The sequence below is a fragment of the Rutilus rutilus genome, assembly GCF_951802725.1.
Source record: "Rutilus rutilus genome assembly, chromosome: 13".
Lineage (NCBI taxonomy): Eukaryota > Metazoa > Chordata > Actinopteri > Cypriniformes > Leuciscidae > Rutilus > Rutilus rutilus.
The window spans coordinates 17,038,777-17,057,196 of record NC_140218.1 but is presented as its reverse complement, the minus strand read 5'-3'; the positions used below and the strand labels follow the sequence as shown (position 1 = coordinate 17,057,196).

The window sequence follows — 18,420 nt, the reverse complement described above, 5'->3', positions numbered from 1 at the left end:
GTTTCAGCTCACTCAGTGTGAGGATCATTGTGCTGAAGATTGAACTGTAATCTGAATATTCTAAGAAATGCTTCTTGTGTTATATTTTCCACCTCAAAAGCTGTATTTGCTATGTTAAAGACAGCATGAAATCAAAATGCAGCAGAGATAAATAAATAATGGTCTGATCAATGATTCATCAGAAGGCATTTTTATATAAAAAAATGTATACTGAATAATGAACAATTTCAGAATACCTTATTATTAGGTTTGATGTACAAGTTTGTAAAACCTGATGATCATATTTCCCGCCATGATTTGAGGATGATCTAGAGAATTTTGAGAGAAATCCTGAAACTTTATTTCCAGATTTTCAGTATGGTTTCAGACTTTTTGTCTCACTGAAGCGGTTAAATGCATTGTGAATGCAGTTTCATGTTGTCTTTAATGCTGATTAAGGATTAATTTCAGTATGTGTCTGAGCTTTATTGCTATAATTGTGTCAATATCCCTCTCTGTGGAAAGAGATGGTGGAGGCAGGCCAACAGCTCATGTCTCTTAAAGGGGTCATAACAACCCCCCGTGAAAATCGTGGCCAAAATCTTAACTGAGATGTACTGTATCACATACAGCCTGAAATAAATGACAGTTGACAAAATATTGCCCATTGTTAGCGCATGATACCGAATGCAAATGAATAGAACCTTATTGTAAAGTTACCAACAGATTTACAGAAATATCAATAGTTCTTATTTATTGTAAAATCTATAAGACTCGCTTCTAAACCACTAAAAGAAAATAATGAAATGATTAATAAAACAAGAACAAACAACAGTGAAAAACAGCCACACAGATCAATTTGTGAAAAGGAAGGAGCGAGAGACACCCAGGGAATGGCAGGACTAAATGGGAAGAGTGCTTAACTGTTTCCCCTGTTGCCCGGAGCAAAAGGCTTTAACCTGTTTTTTTTTTCTGTTAAACTCCTCTTAAGCAGTCCTTTCATGTTAAATATCAACTCCCTCCATATCAGCGGTAAAATAAGCAGCTCTGTGGACGTTATATTGCTCTATATAAACACTTTAGCATTCCCTTTGAACTCCTCTCGCTGCTCATTACGCTGCCTTTGAAGACGGGATGTTGGAACATTGCTACATTTTGATTTTACAGTTATTAAGCATACATAGCACTAGCAGCAAATTCCAACTTGTACACCACGTGTCAATAATGCATGACCTAGTGGTCAGCTCGCAGAAGTAAACATCTTTTGGTGCGCACCGCACACAGAGACCTTGACGGAGCAGGTACGGGAGAACTATCACACTGAACTATCGATTCGGGGAGATTTCTGCAGACCTTGCAGAAAACATGAGCACACACGCAATCATAAACACGCAGTTATAACGTCACCCAGGGTTAACGTCAAACAGTAATGATGTCACAAAGAGACTCTAGCGCCGCCTGCCTCCTTTTTCACCAATCCCACAGCAGACACTCACAAAAGTCAGACCGGGGCACTGAAAGACAGTTTAACACTGATCTAAGAGCGAATGAATGAACATAGCCATGACAAACAGAGGTTGACAGCCGGTTCTATGAACATCCTTCTGAAGAAAAGCCTCCTGGGAACTCCCTCCGCTGATCTGACAACTCGATACATCTCTCACCTCTTTTTCTCAGTGCAATTATGCTGCGGCTTACTTTTACATTACACATATCACTCTGAAACTGGAGCATCTGTCGACTACAAAGTGAAGCTAATCCTCTCTTTTCTTAGACGAAGGGGTGGAAAGTGAGTCTGTTACAGTGTCCAGGCCCTGACGTAGGTAATTAAAAAGGAATTTCAGATGACCTAAGAGGAAAAAAAAAGAAATCTTTATGAAAGCGCTCGCTAGTCAGTTTAAAGCTGCATGCTTAGTGTCGTCGCTTTGAACTCGCTCGGCTCTGACTTGTGTGCTGAATGCTGAAATTCCATCATCAGCCGAGTTGACAAATGAGCTGTGAGCTCCACGCTCCCAGAGAAGAGACTCAAGCGCTGCGCACAGAATCATACATCAAAACAAAGACATCTCTCCTTCATTATGCTCTCTCTACACTGGCACACAGGTATTAGTGCTGAAGGTGTTATAGCCCATAAAAACAATCAGTGATCTCTGTCTTTTTTTTTTTTTACAAAGGAGTGAAGGCAAGGGAGGTGAGGTCACAGCAGAGCTAATAATTAGAGGCAGAACAAGGGACGTGGTGTTGATGGTGAAGAGCAGTGTGTTCCTCAGCCTGTAGCCTTGTCTCTGGCTTTACCTTGAAGTAATGTCTCTTTCTCTTCCAGTGGCTTTGATAAGCAAACCTTGAATGTCTTTTGCACAGCTCCACCGATCGGCCCACAAATTGTATTTTAAAAAGCTCACGCAATCAGTGGCATTCATAAGACCACTCAATTTTACAAGTCATCTAACTAAAAGCCTTTATGTTCAACATGAAACATTTATTTATGTTGGTAACACATCACTTGAAGCTTGTTTATGTAATGTATAATAAATTATAATGCATTAAGAATTAGATCAAATACATTATAATACTTACCTATTCATAGTTATACTGGAAATACCCAATTTAATGTAATGTTTTAATGCATTACACGTATATCCATGAATATGTAAGCATTATAATGCATTATAGCCTGTCTAAAGGTGAAGTGTGTAATTTCATTTGCATCACAAGAATGGAGATAAACAAAAAATACGTTTTAAAAGGGTTGTGCATCATTCAAAACTGAATTGAAATGCCCTTCAAATGGGAATGGTTTTGAAAGGTGCACAACAAAAAATTATTTTTTAAAAATGTTTTACATATTCATGGTTATACCTTTCAAGAGTGTAATGCATTACAACATAACATATTAAAGTGGGTCTTTCTTTAACTATGAATAGGTAAGTATTATAATGTATATATAACAATATATAAAAAAGAGTAGAATTAAAATGAACTGAAATTGAATTCCATTATGTGTTGATTACACTTCCTTTAATTCCAATTCAGCTTCCTGTTGGGTGTGGACAGTTCATATTCCAACTGAAATGAAAGGGACACTGCCAATCTTAAATTACAGAAATGTGTAGATAATTCCAATCATCTTGTTCCCATCCACCTTCATAGAGGAGGCCCTCAAATCCCGCTGTCAGTTTGAGAGGGTCAGAGCGATGATAACATTCTGAAAACTAATTACACAGGGTTTAAAAGACATGACTGGGTGAGTTACTGCACTGACTAGCATTTCCATCCAGCCTTTGAATTAGCTATAGGAAGTCTGGCTCATGCCAGGTTTATAAAAACAGATCACAGGCATAAGATGGATGGAGGGACAAACCACTTTGTGAATTAGTTGTACAGTACTCTTGTGAAATCTGTTATTGGAAGACTAGTATTGATCTTCATTCCACCGTCATAGTGGCACAGTGATGCTTCATTCTAAGCGAGAAACAATCGAATATTTTTTCTATTTTGCACTTCCTTTTCTGCTGTCTTTGCTTTTTGAGCATTCTTCTTATTGACAACACTTGAGGAGACAGCAAGTCATCATGGGAAAACAGTCTTTCTGCACCTTCAGAGCTAAATCTTCAACAAATCTCTCGCTCTCGCAAGAGTTTGGAGCTGCAAAACCATGGCAACGGCACACTCAGAAACATCATAACCGGATTCGGCGTCTGCTTTCCACACATATGATATACAGAGATTGCAGGAGTGAGCAGTCACAGAAAGAAATACAGCAGACACACAGAACAAACGGAGAGAGAAGGAAGGGTATAGAGACAGAGAGGCAAATCGATTAGCTCTCCCATACAGTTCCTGCATCCCAGACAGTTTTGGGAGAATTGGGCAACCTGAAACTTTCCTTTTGTACTTCCATCAGTTTATACATATCTGCTAATTTCACACAAGAGCTGGAAGCAGCGGTTTGTTGAGAGAGAGTCTGTTATGTCACTTCCTCCCCCTTGTCTCACATCTGGCTTTGCAAGCTGTTGCTATCGGCGACTGCATCTGTACGTGGACACACCCTGCTCACAACAGCATGTGGCGTATCGCAAAATAATAGCCATTTTCTAAACAATTACAGACAAACGTCCCCCTGGAGAAAGGAGATGCTGATAATTGGAACCGAGAGCGGCCTCCGTTAACACAAATAAACACGGCCGCGTATCGCTGATCCTGCAAAGTAGCTGTTGCTTTCAATCTGGACACAGACTGGTGATAGCGTTGACATACTGCAACCTTCCCCGCCGCTGTCCGCCAAGAAGGTGCCCACTTGATTATGGCATTACAAAAAGGCGGTTTTGACATTTGTCTTCATTATTATCAATGGAGAGAGGTGATTGAGCTACAGGCACGCTCCATTAGCCTTGCTCATCGCGTACTTGCACGGCTGATATCACGCATTAGATGGAGTCAACATGAAATAACGTGTTGGGACCGACGGGGTCTGGATGGTGCACTGGGGTAGTGCTGCTCTCTCGGCCAGTGGAGGTTAAGAGAGCGGGAGCTGCATCTAAATAAGAAAGCTTATTTCAATCTGTATAATTACCACTGGGTAATGAAAAACTCGCCCACCCTGCCACCTTCACTTAAGAGAAATCAATACGTGTTTGGGAGTTTATTAGAATGCCAGAATCATGAGTTGGGTCTTGGGGAGGGCAATATGTGTATCAGCATTGCTGAATTAACAGCTAATCAGGAAAGGGGAGGCGCTCAATTCCTCCACTCTCGGTGACACAGATGCTGCTAGGGGCAATCTTACGGCTCTCAAAACACAAATTATTTAAGTCTACAAACAAATATTTATGGTATGGCCAGGAATTGCTATTGACAATGATGTTTACTGACTACAATCTTTCTCTCTCTCTCACACACACACACACACACACACACACACACACACACACACACACACACACACACACACACACACACACACACACACACACACACACGCACACACGCACACACGCACACACACACACACACACACACACACTGCATAAACTTCCATTGATTTTACATCAGGTTAATGATATTTTCTATCAACTAACCAAACCCCTACCCAACCCCTAACTACACCTAAACACAACGCTCACAGAAACGTGCAAAACACAGGGTTCTCAAGTCTCACGCATTGGCCGTGAGACACACGCAATTCAACCAGTTCACACGCTCACACGCCACACCATGTATTTCTCACGCTGAAAAGGCAACGCCAACCAAGTTGTCCTGCAAGCTTTATATATAACGTTGTGTACGAGGCGCACGCACACGCACCATACGTTCGTTACTAGGTAACCAACAACATCGCGCGAACGCGCTGGGTTTGTGCTGGTGTAATGCATTGGTCAAAAAAAGTGCCCCCAACCCCCCCTAGAAGGACAGAGGTCCACCCACCACAATTTTACCAAAAATCCTGTAAGAAACACGGGTATTGCTATGCCAATGCAGCTTATAGCTTGTTTTAGGATTCATCACTGTGGAGTATAGTTCAACTGTATTAATAAATGTCAAATTTGTACTTATTTCATCTGTTAACTCTCACTCGTTCCTATACTCACTCATTACATGGCATTAGTGGTTTTAAGGAATAGGAGATGGTATGCATATATTTAAGGGCGTGCAAAGATGGGTGGTGTTTATGATCATATAGTGGGCCAGTCTGGGCCAAAATGCCAGGGCCGATTTTTTGTCCCAGTCCAGCCCTGCTCTTGTGTACACACACACACAAACACAAACACACACCTTAATACTCTAATATGTCATTTGTTCACAATGTCCCACCACACAATAAATCATTATACCATTTCGACTAGACACATTCAAAATGCAAAAAGATTTGTTTTTCCAAACTGTTTGGAGCAATTTGTTATATTTTTGTATATTTGTAATTTGAAATATAACATTAAATAGTATATTTGATGTGATGAATTGCTCTGTCATTTATCAGATTTACCAATTGTTATAATTTCAATTTGTGCTGGTTAATTATGAACAATGGGTAAAATTGGGGGGCGGGGACAGGCGGGGGCGGGGCTCCATTAGGGCTCCTCCCCTAACCGCATGTGATCTCACTCCAAGCTTTTGATAAAACTTGAGAACCCTGAAAACACTAGATTTTAGAAATAAAAACATGTTTTAGCTGATATAAAATGTTCTCAGTAGTCAGTTCAGTTGTCATAATTGAGACATTCAGCCCTCGCAAGTAAGGCCAAACCTGTACACACACGTGTATGTTGGGTTTCCATGTTTTATTCCATATACATAATAGGCAGAATGATTTTTATATTGTACAAACTATATATTCTATCCCCTTACCCTAAACCTACCCCTAAACATAATCACAGAAGACTTTCAGCATTTTTACATTTTCAAAAAAACATCACATCAAGTGTGATTTATAAGCTGTTTTCCTCATGAGGACTGAACAATGTTAATGATGTTCAGTGATCAGTTGTTCGGGAGGTGTGTGTGTGGTCCTGGTAATTTTTTTTACAAGGACCACAAGGAACACGAAAACACACACACACACACACCTACACCTCCCGAATGATTGATCACTGAACAGCGTTAATCTTGACAAAATGACTGACAGGAATGGTAGTTAAAAGATTTTTTGATTTCGTAAAAATGAGAAAAAAGCATTATAACAATAACTAAAACCGACTAAAATACAAAATAAAAACACTGTAAAAAAGTAATTTCAACTTAAACTACATTAAAATGACTTTAAAAAATGAGCTGAATCTTGTATAACTTTATATTAAATTTATTTGATGAGTTAAAGCAATGTAAAAACATATGTTGTCATAACGTATTAATCATATTATATATATATATATATATATATATATATATATATATATATATATATTTTTTTTTTTTTTTACAGTGAACCTTTAAAAATTAATACTAAACTGCCCAGTCCCAACTAAAATCTGTTTTAGTGTTTCATAATGAGAAATTACCTAACTGAACCATAGTGCATCAATTAAATTCCCCTCTGAATGCTTCATTACAAAGCCCTGTTGGGAGGAACTACAGTATATCTGAATGTGTCTTGAAAATTTAAAGCAAGGACAGTTGCAGAAGAGCATCCAGACACAAATTTAAATCCTACACTCTTTTTTTCTAAATAAAACATTTGCATGGCTAATCAATATCAATCAATAATGCAACTAATCAATGTGTGACTATAATTAAAATACTCTGCAGGTACTGCACTGTTGCTCCTGCTCTAACTTTCTACCTAGAGAATATATTTTAAGTTAATTAACACCTAATTTATTTAGCGCTAAGGTAAAATATACTGATATACTGAGACTGAATTCTTTACCAGATATTGTCTTCCTTTCATCAGGTCCTTGGTTATTGAAGTGCAGTGATCTCTGAGACTTTCTGAGGGCAAACAAGGCCACAGAACATTAGAAAAGAACCGATTTTACACAGGACGGAAACTGAAAGCTAAGCCAATAATTAATGGATGTCCAGCTTTAAAGCCTTGAATCTACTTTGTACTTGCCCTTATGCAAACTTACAGATCCTGCATCCACAGTTTTTGATATCATTTTAAAAGAGATCAACGTAACGTGTTTTCTTTTTTAATTGTTTACCAAAAAACTTTAAAACTAATTGACTAAAGTTTACCTTGAAATTATTAAATTGCTTAACAAAGTAAAGTAAGTACAACACGAGGTCCAGAAAATAAGAACTGGTCACACAAAGAGAGAAAGAGAGAGCAGATTAAGAGGTAGAAATAGATTGATCCTCTGTTGATCAAGGGCCTCAACTCTGATTTCAAAATACAAAAAAAAAAATCTTGTGCTTAAAAAATGTATAATTAATGACTGCCAAGCTAAGATAAGCCCCTTACGTCTTTACAAGTCGTCTAATATTTTGTCTTAAGGGCCCAATATACTTCAAGCGAAACTGAAGAACAAACTGCTGTGACTTCATATCGAACAAATTCAGGCCAAAACGAACTTCGTTTGGAGTTCATTTTGGGTGTTCGAAACAGCTTTCCGGAAAAGTTTGTTACAGTTGGTAAACACCTTTGTACTACAATTGGTCCGTGGCGATTATGTAATATATAGGTGTGCGCAGGAGCTCCGCCTTCTTTCACGTGGATATTTTTCCCGGTTAATTTCTCCTGTTCAGTCCGTCTGTGAGTTTTACTTCTGATAAAATGAGACACTGAGACTGTTTCCCATGTTTAATATGGTAAAGCTGCTTGATTTTTAGCGATCTCTTGTATAAAGTGCTATATAAATAAACATGACGTGGCTTTACTAGAGTGTCGAATTGCAGAGCTCATGCAAACATATCCACGTTGCTATGATCAGATGCTTTTTTATGCTTTATTTGAAAAAAAATGCTTGCTGTTTTCTCAATTTAGTTGTGTGTTTATTTTGTTATTGAGACGAAAGCGCGCAGCACATATTTACATATTCATCTAAACGCCGCTCTCAGCAGTGTGGACGGCGTCGGATGTTCACTAACAGTATACTGCTGGTCACACTTAGTTTTAACCATAAACGAAGAACGAAAAAGAACTTCGCCGTGAGTATATCAGGGCCTTTAAGCCCTTGATGTCAAATCCAAAACAAAACAAAACAAAACAAATTTAATTAAATTTAATTTAATTTAATTTAATTTAATTTAATTTAATTTAAAATACTAGGGAGTTTTCCACTTTTAAGGCACTATTTTATTTTCCTGATTATTTCTCAATTTTCTGTAAAGCTGCTTTGGAACTGTACATTGTAAAGTGCACAAAAACTGAACTCAACAGAATTATGATGATCCCTCAAGTCAGCTAGTACAGCACAGACACAAAGAGTTGAGATCAGCTACCTGTGTATGTCACATTTAACTTTTCAGCTTTTCAGCACTTTTCCTGCAACATTATTCATCAGATTCGCCCCTTGAATTGATGGTGCTAAAAAGCCATGTAATAGAAAGACAAAACAGCTATCCTTGAAAGCTGTTAGGTAGCCAGGAATTATTAGGAATATAGATGAGTCTGCTACGCGCTGGGATCACGGCTGGTTGACTTCCTGATTAGGCCTTTGCATCTGAGGGTCAGAAGAGGGAGACGTCAACTACATCCAGGAAAGAAACTAGATAACCAGTAATGGACATGCCTTTTTCAGGTGGCCCTGTTGCATTGTGGGAACGAGTAAGAAGAGGAAGAGGGGATGCTCATCTATCTCACCGTCTACACTCTCACCTGAAGTGATGGGGAGACGTCAGGAAGCCAGGCTGCTATTTCACGCCCTGTTAAGTACTAATGCTGTAACACACGTCTTGCTCCAATTTTAGGGAACAAGGAGTTTTACTGTGGACTCAAGGTTCATCTGTTCTATGGAGAGAGAGAGAGAGAGAGAGAGAGAGAGAGAGCGAGCAAAGGAGGCTGGGTAGCCACCACAGTCGCCACTTCAAGGAGTATTCATGTATTGTAACCAGGAGACAGCCCTTGTTTCAAACACATAGACCACACAATATGACACCTATCACACACCCCTCCTTGAGAAAAAGCCCTCAGTGAAACGGTTCTGAAGGTGAAGGTCATGTCATTTATTTGCGTTTGCAGTAAACAGGTCTGAGGCAGACTGATAGGGCAAAGTTATTATCCCGAAGAGCACAGCTCTGATTGATCGCACCAGTCTGGGGTGCGCTGGGAGGACGTACTGAGTGGCCGCTCCCCTATTATACTGTTGCTCATAGCAGGAGGAGAAAAACACAGAACCGTCGGAGTCCACTCACTGCTGGAGTCATCTGATCAGCATGCCTCATTATGCTTCACCTATGGAGAGACAGTCATTTGACTGTAGGCTCTTAATAGACAGAGGGGATTTCTTAAAGGGATAGTCCACTCAAAAATAGCTAAATATATATATATAAAAACTAACAATAATTATCAACATAATCGATTAATATGTTATTTCTTCAATTATGTAGATACAATTTTTTTTTTTTTTTTTTTTTACTGAGAATTTTTATTTTATTTTATCTGCTGCCCAATGTTGTCCTTCAAACAAGGTGCAAATTGAAGGCTATGAAATAAATACAGAATCTATGCCATTAGGGGGCAGTCATGACCTAATGGACCTAATGGTTAGAGAGTCAGACTGGTAACGCGAAGGTTGCGGGTTCGATTCTCAATACCGGCAGAAATGACTGAGGTGCCCTTGAGCAAGGCACCTAAACCCCAATTGCTCCCCAGGCTCCACAGCAAAATGACTGTCCACTGCTGTACAGTTTGCAGTGTGTGTGTGTTCACTACTCACTGCTCCTAATGTGTGTGCACTAACTTGGATGGTTTAAATGCAGAGCATAAGTATGGGTTGGCCTTCACATGTCACTTTCACTTTCAAAGTTTGGGGTTGGTAAGTTTTTTTGTGGAATTTTTTAGAGGAATCTATTATCCTCAGTAAGGCTTAATTTATTTGATTAAAAAACAATCAAATATTTTTTCTATTTTGATATATTTAAATTTTTTATTTAAAAAAGTTGTGCTGCTTAATATTTTTTATTACGAAAAAAACTTGAAATGTTTATCAGAATGTCCAACCGTTTTTTATGCATTCATTTAAAGCGAATGGTGACCAGAGAAAACTGTGGTCACATTTTACTGCAGGAAAAAGTACAACTTGGAACATCTCTTTCTGCCGTATCCCTTTAAGCCTGCTTTGAGCTAGGAAATGTTTGCACTGGGCACTCTTTTTTTCTCTGCTTGCCAGACATGCAATTTTCTGCTGAGTCCACCATAGTACCCAAAGCCTTCTTGCTATCCTTCTGAAATTAGCCCACTGTAAGCCACAGCCATTTACACAAGAAAAAACATATGGAGGCATGTTAGAGAATAAGCCTGCCAGATGCAAGCAGGCGTTCCTGGCTGAGAGATATAAAGGAAGAGGGGACAGGGAGAAAGGGAGAGAGAGAGCGGGGTTTGTTTGAGTGTTTCTAAAGCTCAGTGGGTGAGTTCAACTCTGAGTTACCTCAGCTAAAACAAGCTCTTTTAGCAATAGTCAGTGTGTGTGAGGGTCAGAGGACACTTCAGACATGACAGGGATCCTTGCAGCTTTTCCTACAAAGATCCTTGCAGCTTTTCTTACATATATCTGAACTTAACAAGACTTTGCTGGCTGATGCGTTGAGAAACTTTTACCTCTGCAAATGTCCTGGAACAGTTCACTCAAAAATGAAGATTCTGTCATCATTTACTGACTGACTTCCTTTCTTCTGTTGGACACAAAAGGAGATTTGCAAAATCATTCAAGCCAAAAACAACGGCTAGGGGCTGTCAAGCTCCAAAAAGCGCAAAAAAGTACCACAAAAGAACAACAAAAATAGTCTGTTTGCTTTGTGTGAGGAATATATCAAAAGTCATTAGACAAATGATCTCAAATAATGCCAAATTTCATTGATTGTTACATGTGTTGTACTGTACAGTACATGTGTGTGAATATGCACAATTGTGAATGAGAATTGAACATTTTCAGTGAATTAGAAAAAAAATTTTTAAAAAATTGTTGGATTTATTATTTTCACTCAGAAATTTCAAATAAATTTGACCAATAATTACAAAGAAATAGAAAGTACCACAATGAATTAAACATTTTGAAGTAGAACATTTTAAAACAAACTCCCAATAATTTTTACAGCTTTCTTTTTTTCTTTCTTTTTTTTTACAGTGTACAAGACATTTTTTGGCCTTTTCCTAACATATGACTCCAAAATACATGCAATATTAAGCATGAGTTGTATAGACTACTTTTATGATGACGTTCTGCAATTTTTAGAGCTTGAAAGTTCCCATCACTGTATGGAAAAGAAAAGCGCAATCATTCTGTTAAACATCTAGTATAAAGCTAAATCCTACTGGTTTGGACAACATGAGTGAGAATTTTTTTTTGGAACTATACCTAAGAGGTAAAGCTGGTGAATTTAACGGATAATCTGTAGAAACTCAAAACTTCCTCTGAAACATCTGCTGTGAGAAAACACACTGCCAAAAAATGATTGGCAACGATTTGGTTGTTAAGTGAGGTCTGTTCACTGTCTAATGAGAGCTCCATGAAGAGAGAGCAAGCGGAGAATAATGCACATCTTGGCAAGTGTATCAAATATTCTGTGTGTGTGTTTTGTCATCTATATGACTGTATAACATGAGTTTGGGCTTGGATATGCAAAACAACATCACATGACCTCAGCATACTCAACTATCCAGGGGACACCATACAAAATGATAGATACTCAGTTCAAACCCCAAAAAACGAAAGAGTAAAACTCTGGATCCAGCACCCACGCTGTTTGGTGCATGTGTATATGTGTGTATGAGTGGAGATAAATCAAAGAGCACTCTCACACACACAGCGGGGCCGTGCCAGGGCGCGGAAAAGCAGAAAAGGGCCCTGCAGTCTACCTGTGATGGCAGTGGCTCCCAGCATGGGGGAAGATTAATGCCGGCACTCTGGAGCAGAGCAAACATCCTGAGCTTAATAAGGTACAAACAATTGCTTCCATTTTGTTTGCTATCAAGGGAAAACTAAACTCGGGCTGCTGAGGTGTATTTTTTCTTTCTCACATGTGGACTAGAAAAGATGGAGCCGAATTGGAGCTCATGTCCAAGCGATAGGGCTTCTTTTCTAAAGTGCGCCCATTATTTGCACCTGAACGATTTCAAAGCGAGTCGATGTGTTTTACGGTGCGGACGAGCGGCCTCACCTCCACTCCCTGTACTTTGAGCTTCATGTGATCCTCCCGCGTGGTCTTCCCATCTTTCCTTTTTTTCCAGCAGTAGCCGTCCTTTCTGTACTTCACCTTCTTCCTATTGTAGAGGATCATCGACCCATTCTGTGGCCTAGATCCAGAAATGAGGAAAAAGGAAAGAGAAGGGGTGGATGAAAGAAAGAAAGAAAGAAAGAAAGAAAGAAAGAAAGAAAGAAAGAAAGAAAGAAAGAAAGAAAGGAGATGGGGTTGGGTGGGGTGAGAGAGGAGAGGAAGAGAAATTTTAGTGCTGAGGGACGTTTTCGTCAGAAGTACAAAGAAGGCTGATTCAAGGCAGAGAGAGAAGCAGCAGTGCACCAGTGACTAACGCCACACAGACTTGTATACAGGTGTTCATGGCCATGCAGAGTTCAAAAAAGCCTTGAAGTTACCATGAAATGCTATTTGAAACCCATATTACCTCTGTAATGTAACTTACAGTTCTGCTTCATACATGTACATAATCCTTGCAGAATTTGCAATATGTTTAGCACTTTTTAAACAACAGAAAGCATATACATGTAGTATATGCTTTTTAGAATATACTTAATGAGTTGCTATTTCCCTACAGTTCAAAAGTCTGGAGTCAGTAAGGAATTAATACTTTTATTCAGAAAGCAAAGACAATGTTACAAAAGATTTATATTTCAAATAAACGCTGTTCTTTTGATCTTTCATCAAAGAATCCTGACAGGTTTTCACAAACATATTAAGCACAACTGTATTTAACACCGATAATAAAAAGAAATGTTTCTGAAAATAATCATTTCAATGACCTCTCTTTAATTTTTTTAATGCATTTTCAAAAAAAACAAAAAAACAACAACACACAACTAAACTAAACATTTTTTTTTTTTTTAAGTGAAAGATTTATCATATTCTAAAACCATATTTAATTAATCTCCACTGAATGCAAATGTATTGCTATGTGTGGTGGACTATTGAAACTCTGCTGGGAATGACATTTGAGAAGCCTTTTTGACCAGGATGTGAAAGCTGATGAAGCCAGTGCACTTTTACACTGCATTTTGCTACCAAATTCATAATCATAAAATTATCTATCTATCTATCTATCTATCTATACAAACAATAAATAAAAAATGATAAATAGTGATATGGCTGTTTGTTAGCATTAACCAGCATTTTCTTAATACATGTTCCTGAACTTATTATGCACAATTATTAACTATGAGTTAAAACAATAACCTGGTCGGCATGGTAATCTGCACAGCCTTTGTCGGTCAAAACTGGAAACTCACTATTGCATTTTGTTAAAAGACACACATTTTTTTCTATACAAATATAACATATACTAATGAGCTGTTCACTTGAAGACCAGGAAAGAGTATTAAGATTGTGCTGGTTATGTTAACCAATAGCCAAACAGCTATTCAGCATTTTTTATTCCCCTGTTGTAGGTTACGTAGCCAAACTGTATTGAAATAGGGTAAATTTTCTACTCATGTCAGCTTTAAACGTACTCAAACTTGGCTTTGTTTGTTTGTTGAGAGAGAGAAAGCCATATATTTCATATAGGCCTACGACCAGCAGCGCCTTGCTGATGCAAATAAGCAGTGAAGCGCATCCTGTGGGGAAAACATGCGCAAGAACATCCTCAACTTTCCATTCATAATTCATTCTCATTTTACCATCCCACTGCCCTTTGGTTGATAATGATATGGTGAACGTATCCGAAGAGCTCCCAGCTCGCTTCTCTTTACGACAGTACACATGTTTTCCAACAACTAAAAACTGCAGAGCGAGGAGGCATCGCAAGAACACACATTATACTCGGCCGTGTGTTCGCACACACATACGGCATCTGTGAGGGCATGCACGCTCAGTAAAAAGCTACAGGCGCACGCATTAAGGTGCATCTATAGCTGGCAGAGTCTGGCTAGGTCCCAGGAGGCTGCAGTTTTGTTGCATGCGAGTTGGGAGTGTGGGAGTTCAGGCGCTTCAGCAAAGTCTCAGCCATGAAACCAGCTGCTGTTAGCGTCTGTTAGCCAGCTATCACTTTACCCCAGCATGGCAGAAAACATATTATATATTCTCTCTCACACACACACACACACACACACACACCCCCAGACCCAAACAGCCCTGCCTCTTTGGAAACGGCAAATCATTGTCTGCCTGCATTGTCTTGTTTATTTTATCATTTCTTTCTGGCGCAGATTTATTTATAATCCTGCATACATCAGTTTGCAGCTCAGCTCATGGGGCGTCTTGTTTATCTTGCAATTGCTCATCAATCATTTCCGGGGACGAGTCTCAGGGGCTGATGGGGCCCCTCTCTCCCTGCACTGTGGCCCCTGACAGCACCTTTTAATTAGAGATGTCAGTCAAAATCTGTCATGCACAATCCTCTCTCGTTCTCCCTCAACCGATTTGTCAAGTGCCATAGGTAGTTGCTACGTCTGTTTGCCCATCTCACTTTCATTCCCCTTTTTCTAAAACCACAATTTGTCATGTTCTGACCTTAACACTAATTAATTCTGCTTCTAATCCCATCTCCTATCTCTCTCTCTTTGTTTCCCATTCTATCATGTCATCTTCTTCCTGATGCTGCTTTCATTCAACTCGCTGGGCTCTTCTGTGTGAATGTCATTCTGAAAGACTTCCTGCTGCACCGCATTCATTCTCTCTCTCTCTCGGTTTCTTGGTGAGCTTGGGACCATGTCGGCGCTGTTTAAGTCATTAATCTGCTCACTGTGATGCCTGCTGTGGGATGAGCCTGAGATACAAGGATAGGAAGTGGAATGGAAGACACTGGAGGTAAGAGTTTGCACATTGAGTTAAAAAGACATAATCAGATTTCACTCTAAAGACAAAAAAAAAAAAAGAAGACAAAAAAAAGAAGAAAAAAAAAACACCCACACAATATCATATAGCAAAGATATATTTTGTCTACTTATTTACAAGAAAGGGGGTCTGTTCACAGGATGTGTCCTTTCATTCTGTTTGCATTTATTTTATGTGCACATGGCTGGTTAGCATGACTGTGTATGTAGCCCCTCCTGTAACTATATCACCCGGTATCATCTATTCTGAATAAACAAACTGTCCAATATAAACATGAAAAGTTATAAATCCCGCAGACACCTTTTTAATTGTTTTTAATGTTTACTGCTTAGCCGTAATGGTATATATTTTTGTAATGTAGATCTATTTATGTTTTTGTTAATCCTGTAGAATCTGAATTAGTGTTATTGTTCATTTGTGTGTAGAATTAGGTTTGTGCTTTATTTTTGATTATTTGCTGATAATTTTGCTTGTTTTGTAAGGCTGAGGAAGGTAGATTTAACCAAAATGTTGCTAATAAAATTTAGTAACGATGCAAGTTTGAGAAGTTTGTGAGAAATATACTTTTTATTTTGGAGTTTATATTGGACTTATTATATAACGCACCTACAAATGACTTCGGTGTGCAAAGGAACATAAATCAACAAAGTGATAATTCAAATGTTGTACTTCCGGGACGTCATATGCCCGTCGAGCAACTGGCACTGAGTTGAATGGGAATGCTACAACATTTGCTATGCATTTTCACACATTAATATCAGAAAAAAATATTCCCAAAGAAATACAGGACACTCCAACCAAAGTGTTTGCTGAGACCATGGACACCATAAATGTCCCTACAGAGTGAAACATAAAACAACAAATAATAATATCTTATAATTGATTCTTGTCTTACACAAGTATGAGTGAAGGTTCTTCCAACTCAATCAAAAAGATTTTGGAATTGGGGTGAGGCTGGTAGGTCAATTTGAGGGAGTTGTAGGAGTACACGGCCATTTTCTGGGGTGTGAGACAGACTGCGGGTGATCCCTGTGAGATTTCTGTCTTACCCTCTGTGTACATAAGCTATTCAATTACACTTATCAGAATTATACATATTTATATATTGCAGGGAAATGCCAACTACTCTGTTATCAAGGCACCATGACAGAAGGCCATGTGTCTCAGAGGCCATAACGTGACAGATTAATATGGAAGTGCATGCAGGCCTTTATTCAGAACAACTTACTGTGATTCAGTTTCAACAGGTTAGCTGAGAGAATAAAAAGCTTTGGCCTTCAATCTGCACATGGGCTCACCTAGAATCTCAAGAGAACTTTCATTTACCAAAGCTAATAGCATTCACATATTTAGATTAAAGGGGTCACATGTTTTTCCTAAGGTTTTTTCCTATTTTGTGAGCACTGCGATACACTTTCTGTTTTAATTCTGAACTGTGTATCTATTGTTACTAGGGGTGTAACGGTTCACAAAATTCACGGTTCGGTTCAATACGATACACTTGTGTCACGGTTCGGTACGTTTGCGATACAGCAAAAAGAAAGAAATGCCAGAGATTAATTTTTTTTATTAAAACTAACATAATAAAGTATGATATATATATATATATATATATATATATATATATATATATATATATTTTTTTTTACTTTGAGCAATGATGGAGCTATAATTGACTCTTCTTAGGAGCATATAAAACAGATCCTTGGAAAAAATGAAATGTAGCCTAATATTGTAGTAGTTATAAACAAAGGTTTATTTTAGTTCAGATTAACATTTGAGGGCAGCAATTTTATTCATAATGTCAAAATAAAACCGACGTAATGTTACTTGAAAGCATTATAGCCTACTATTCCTGCCAAACTTCCATGGTTGCAGTTAGTGTTACTACAGTAAATCCATGGTGAATGTTGCAGATCTGTGGACACTGGATAGTTCATTCATGGCACAATGTTTCTCCTGGTTTCCACGCGCTGTTTGATCCGTTAATAATGGAGAAATGAGAATGTTTCTCACTAGATCTTGCAGCAATGTTATTACCTAAGTGGTGAATTCAAATGATTTCTTTACTGGATCTCTTAGTGCTGTGTAGTAACAGTGTCGCTTGATCAAGATCGGCTCGCGCTGCACTGGTCCAAACTGATAAACGGTCCGTCAACCACACAATAACGAGTAGCTCAGTTTCGTTCCGCTTACATTACGTTTGCCATTTGATGTTGGACAATGTTGTGGTCGCGCCAGCGTCTCTTACTTTATAAGCGCGCTTGCCACCCGTGCTATCTTGGTGTAAAGTCAGTGCTACTTGGTTGGTTTGGCAAGGCAAGGCAAGGCAAGGCAAGGCAAGTTTATTTATATAGCACATTTCATACATGTTTGATATTTTCTTCTCCAATGCAATGACATTCATACATTGTTAAGTGTCCAAATATATATTTGTGGCTGCTGTATAGCTCTAAGCATGATACATCCAAAAGTGAAGCATCTGAATTATAATTGCGTGACTCCTGCTGAAGAAAAGTCATCAAAACGCATTAGAGAGGGTGAAATGTTTGGCTGGGTGATCTAGTGCTACTAAAGGAGCAGACCAGGCAGCTTCTCTAAAGTGCTACAATTCCCTTGGAAAGAAGAGGCCGTTTGATTAATGCAACACTTGTTGTTTTTCTTTGCTTTCAACCAGTGAGTGTATGTGTGTGTAAGTAAGAGAGAAAGCAAGTGAGCTTTTGAAGATCAGGGAGGTAAGCAGGCTGAAGCCAAGCTCCACAGGAGGGAGTGAGCATGTGCTGTCATCAATTACCCATCAGGCTTTCAGACACCACTTCTAACGGCCAGCTACCACCA

General features: G+C 38.7%; 1 protein-coding gene across 1 annotated transcript in view; it reads right to left on the bottom strand.

Moving 5' to 3' along the window:
* Window positions 1-18,420, bottom strand: part of camta1a (calmodulin binding transcription activator 1a) — a 439,941-nt gene that overhangs the window by 134,886 nt on the left and 286,635 nt on the right. The window contains 1 exon segment of the mRNA XM_084428326.1: window positions 12,736-12,871. Coding sequence (XP_084284452.1) covers window positions 12,736-12,871 — 136 coding nt within the window.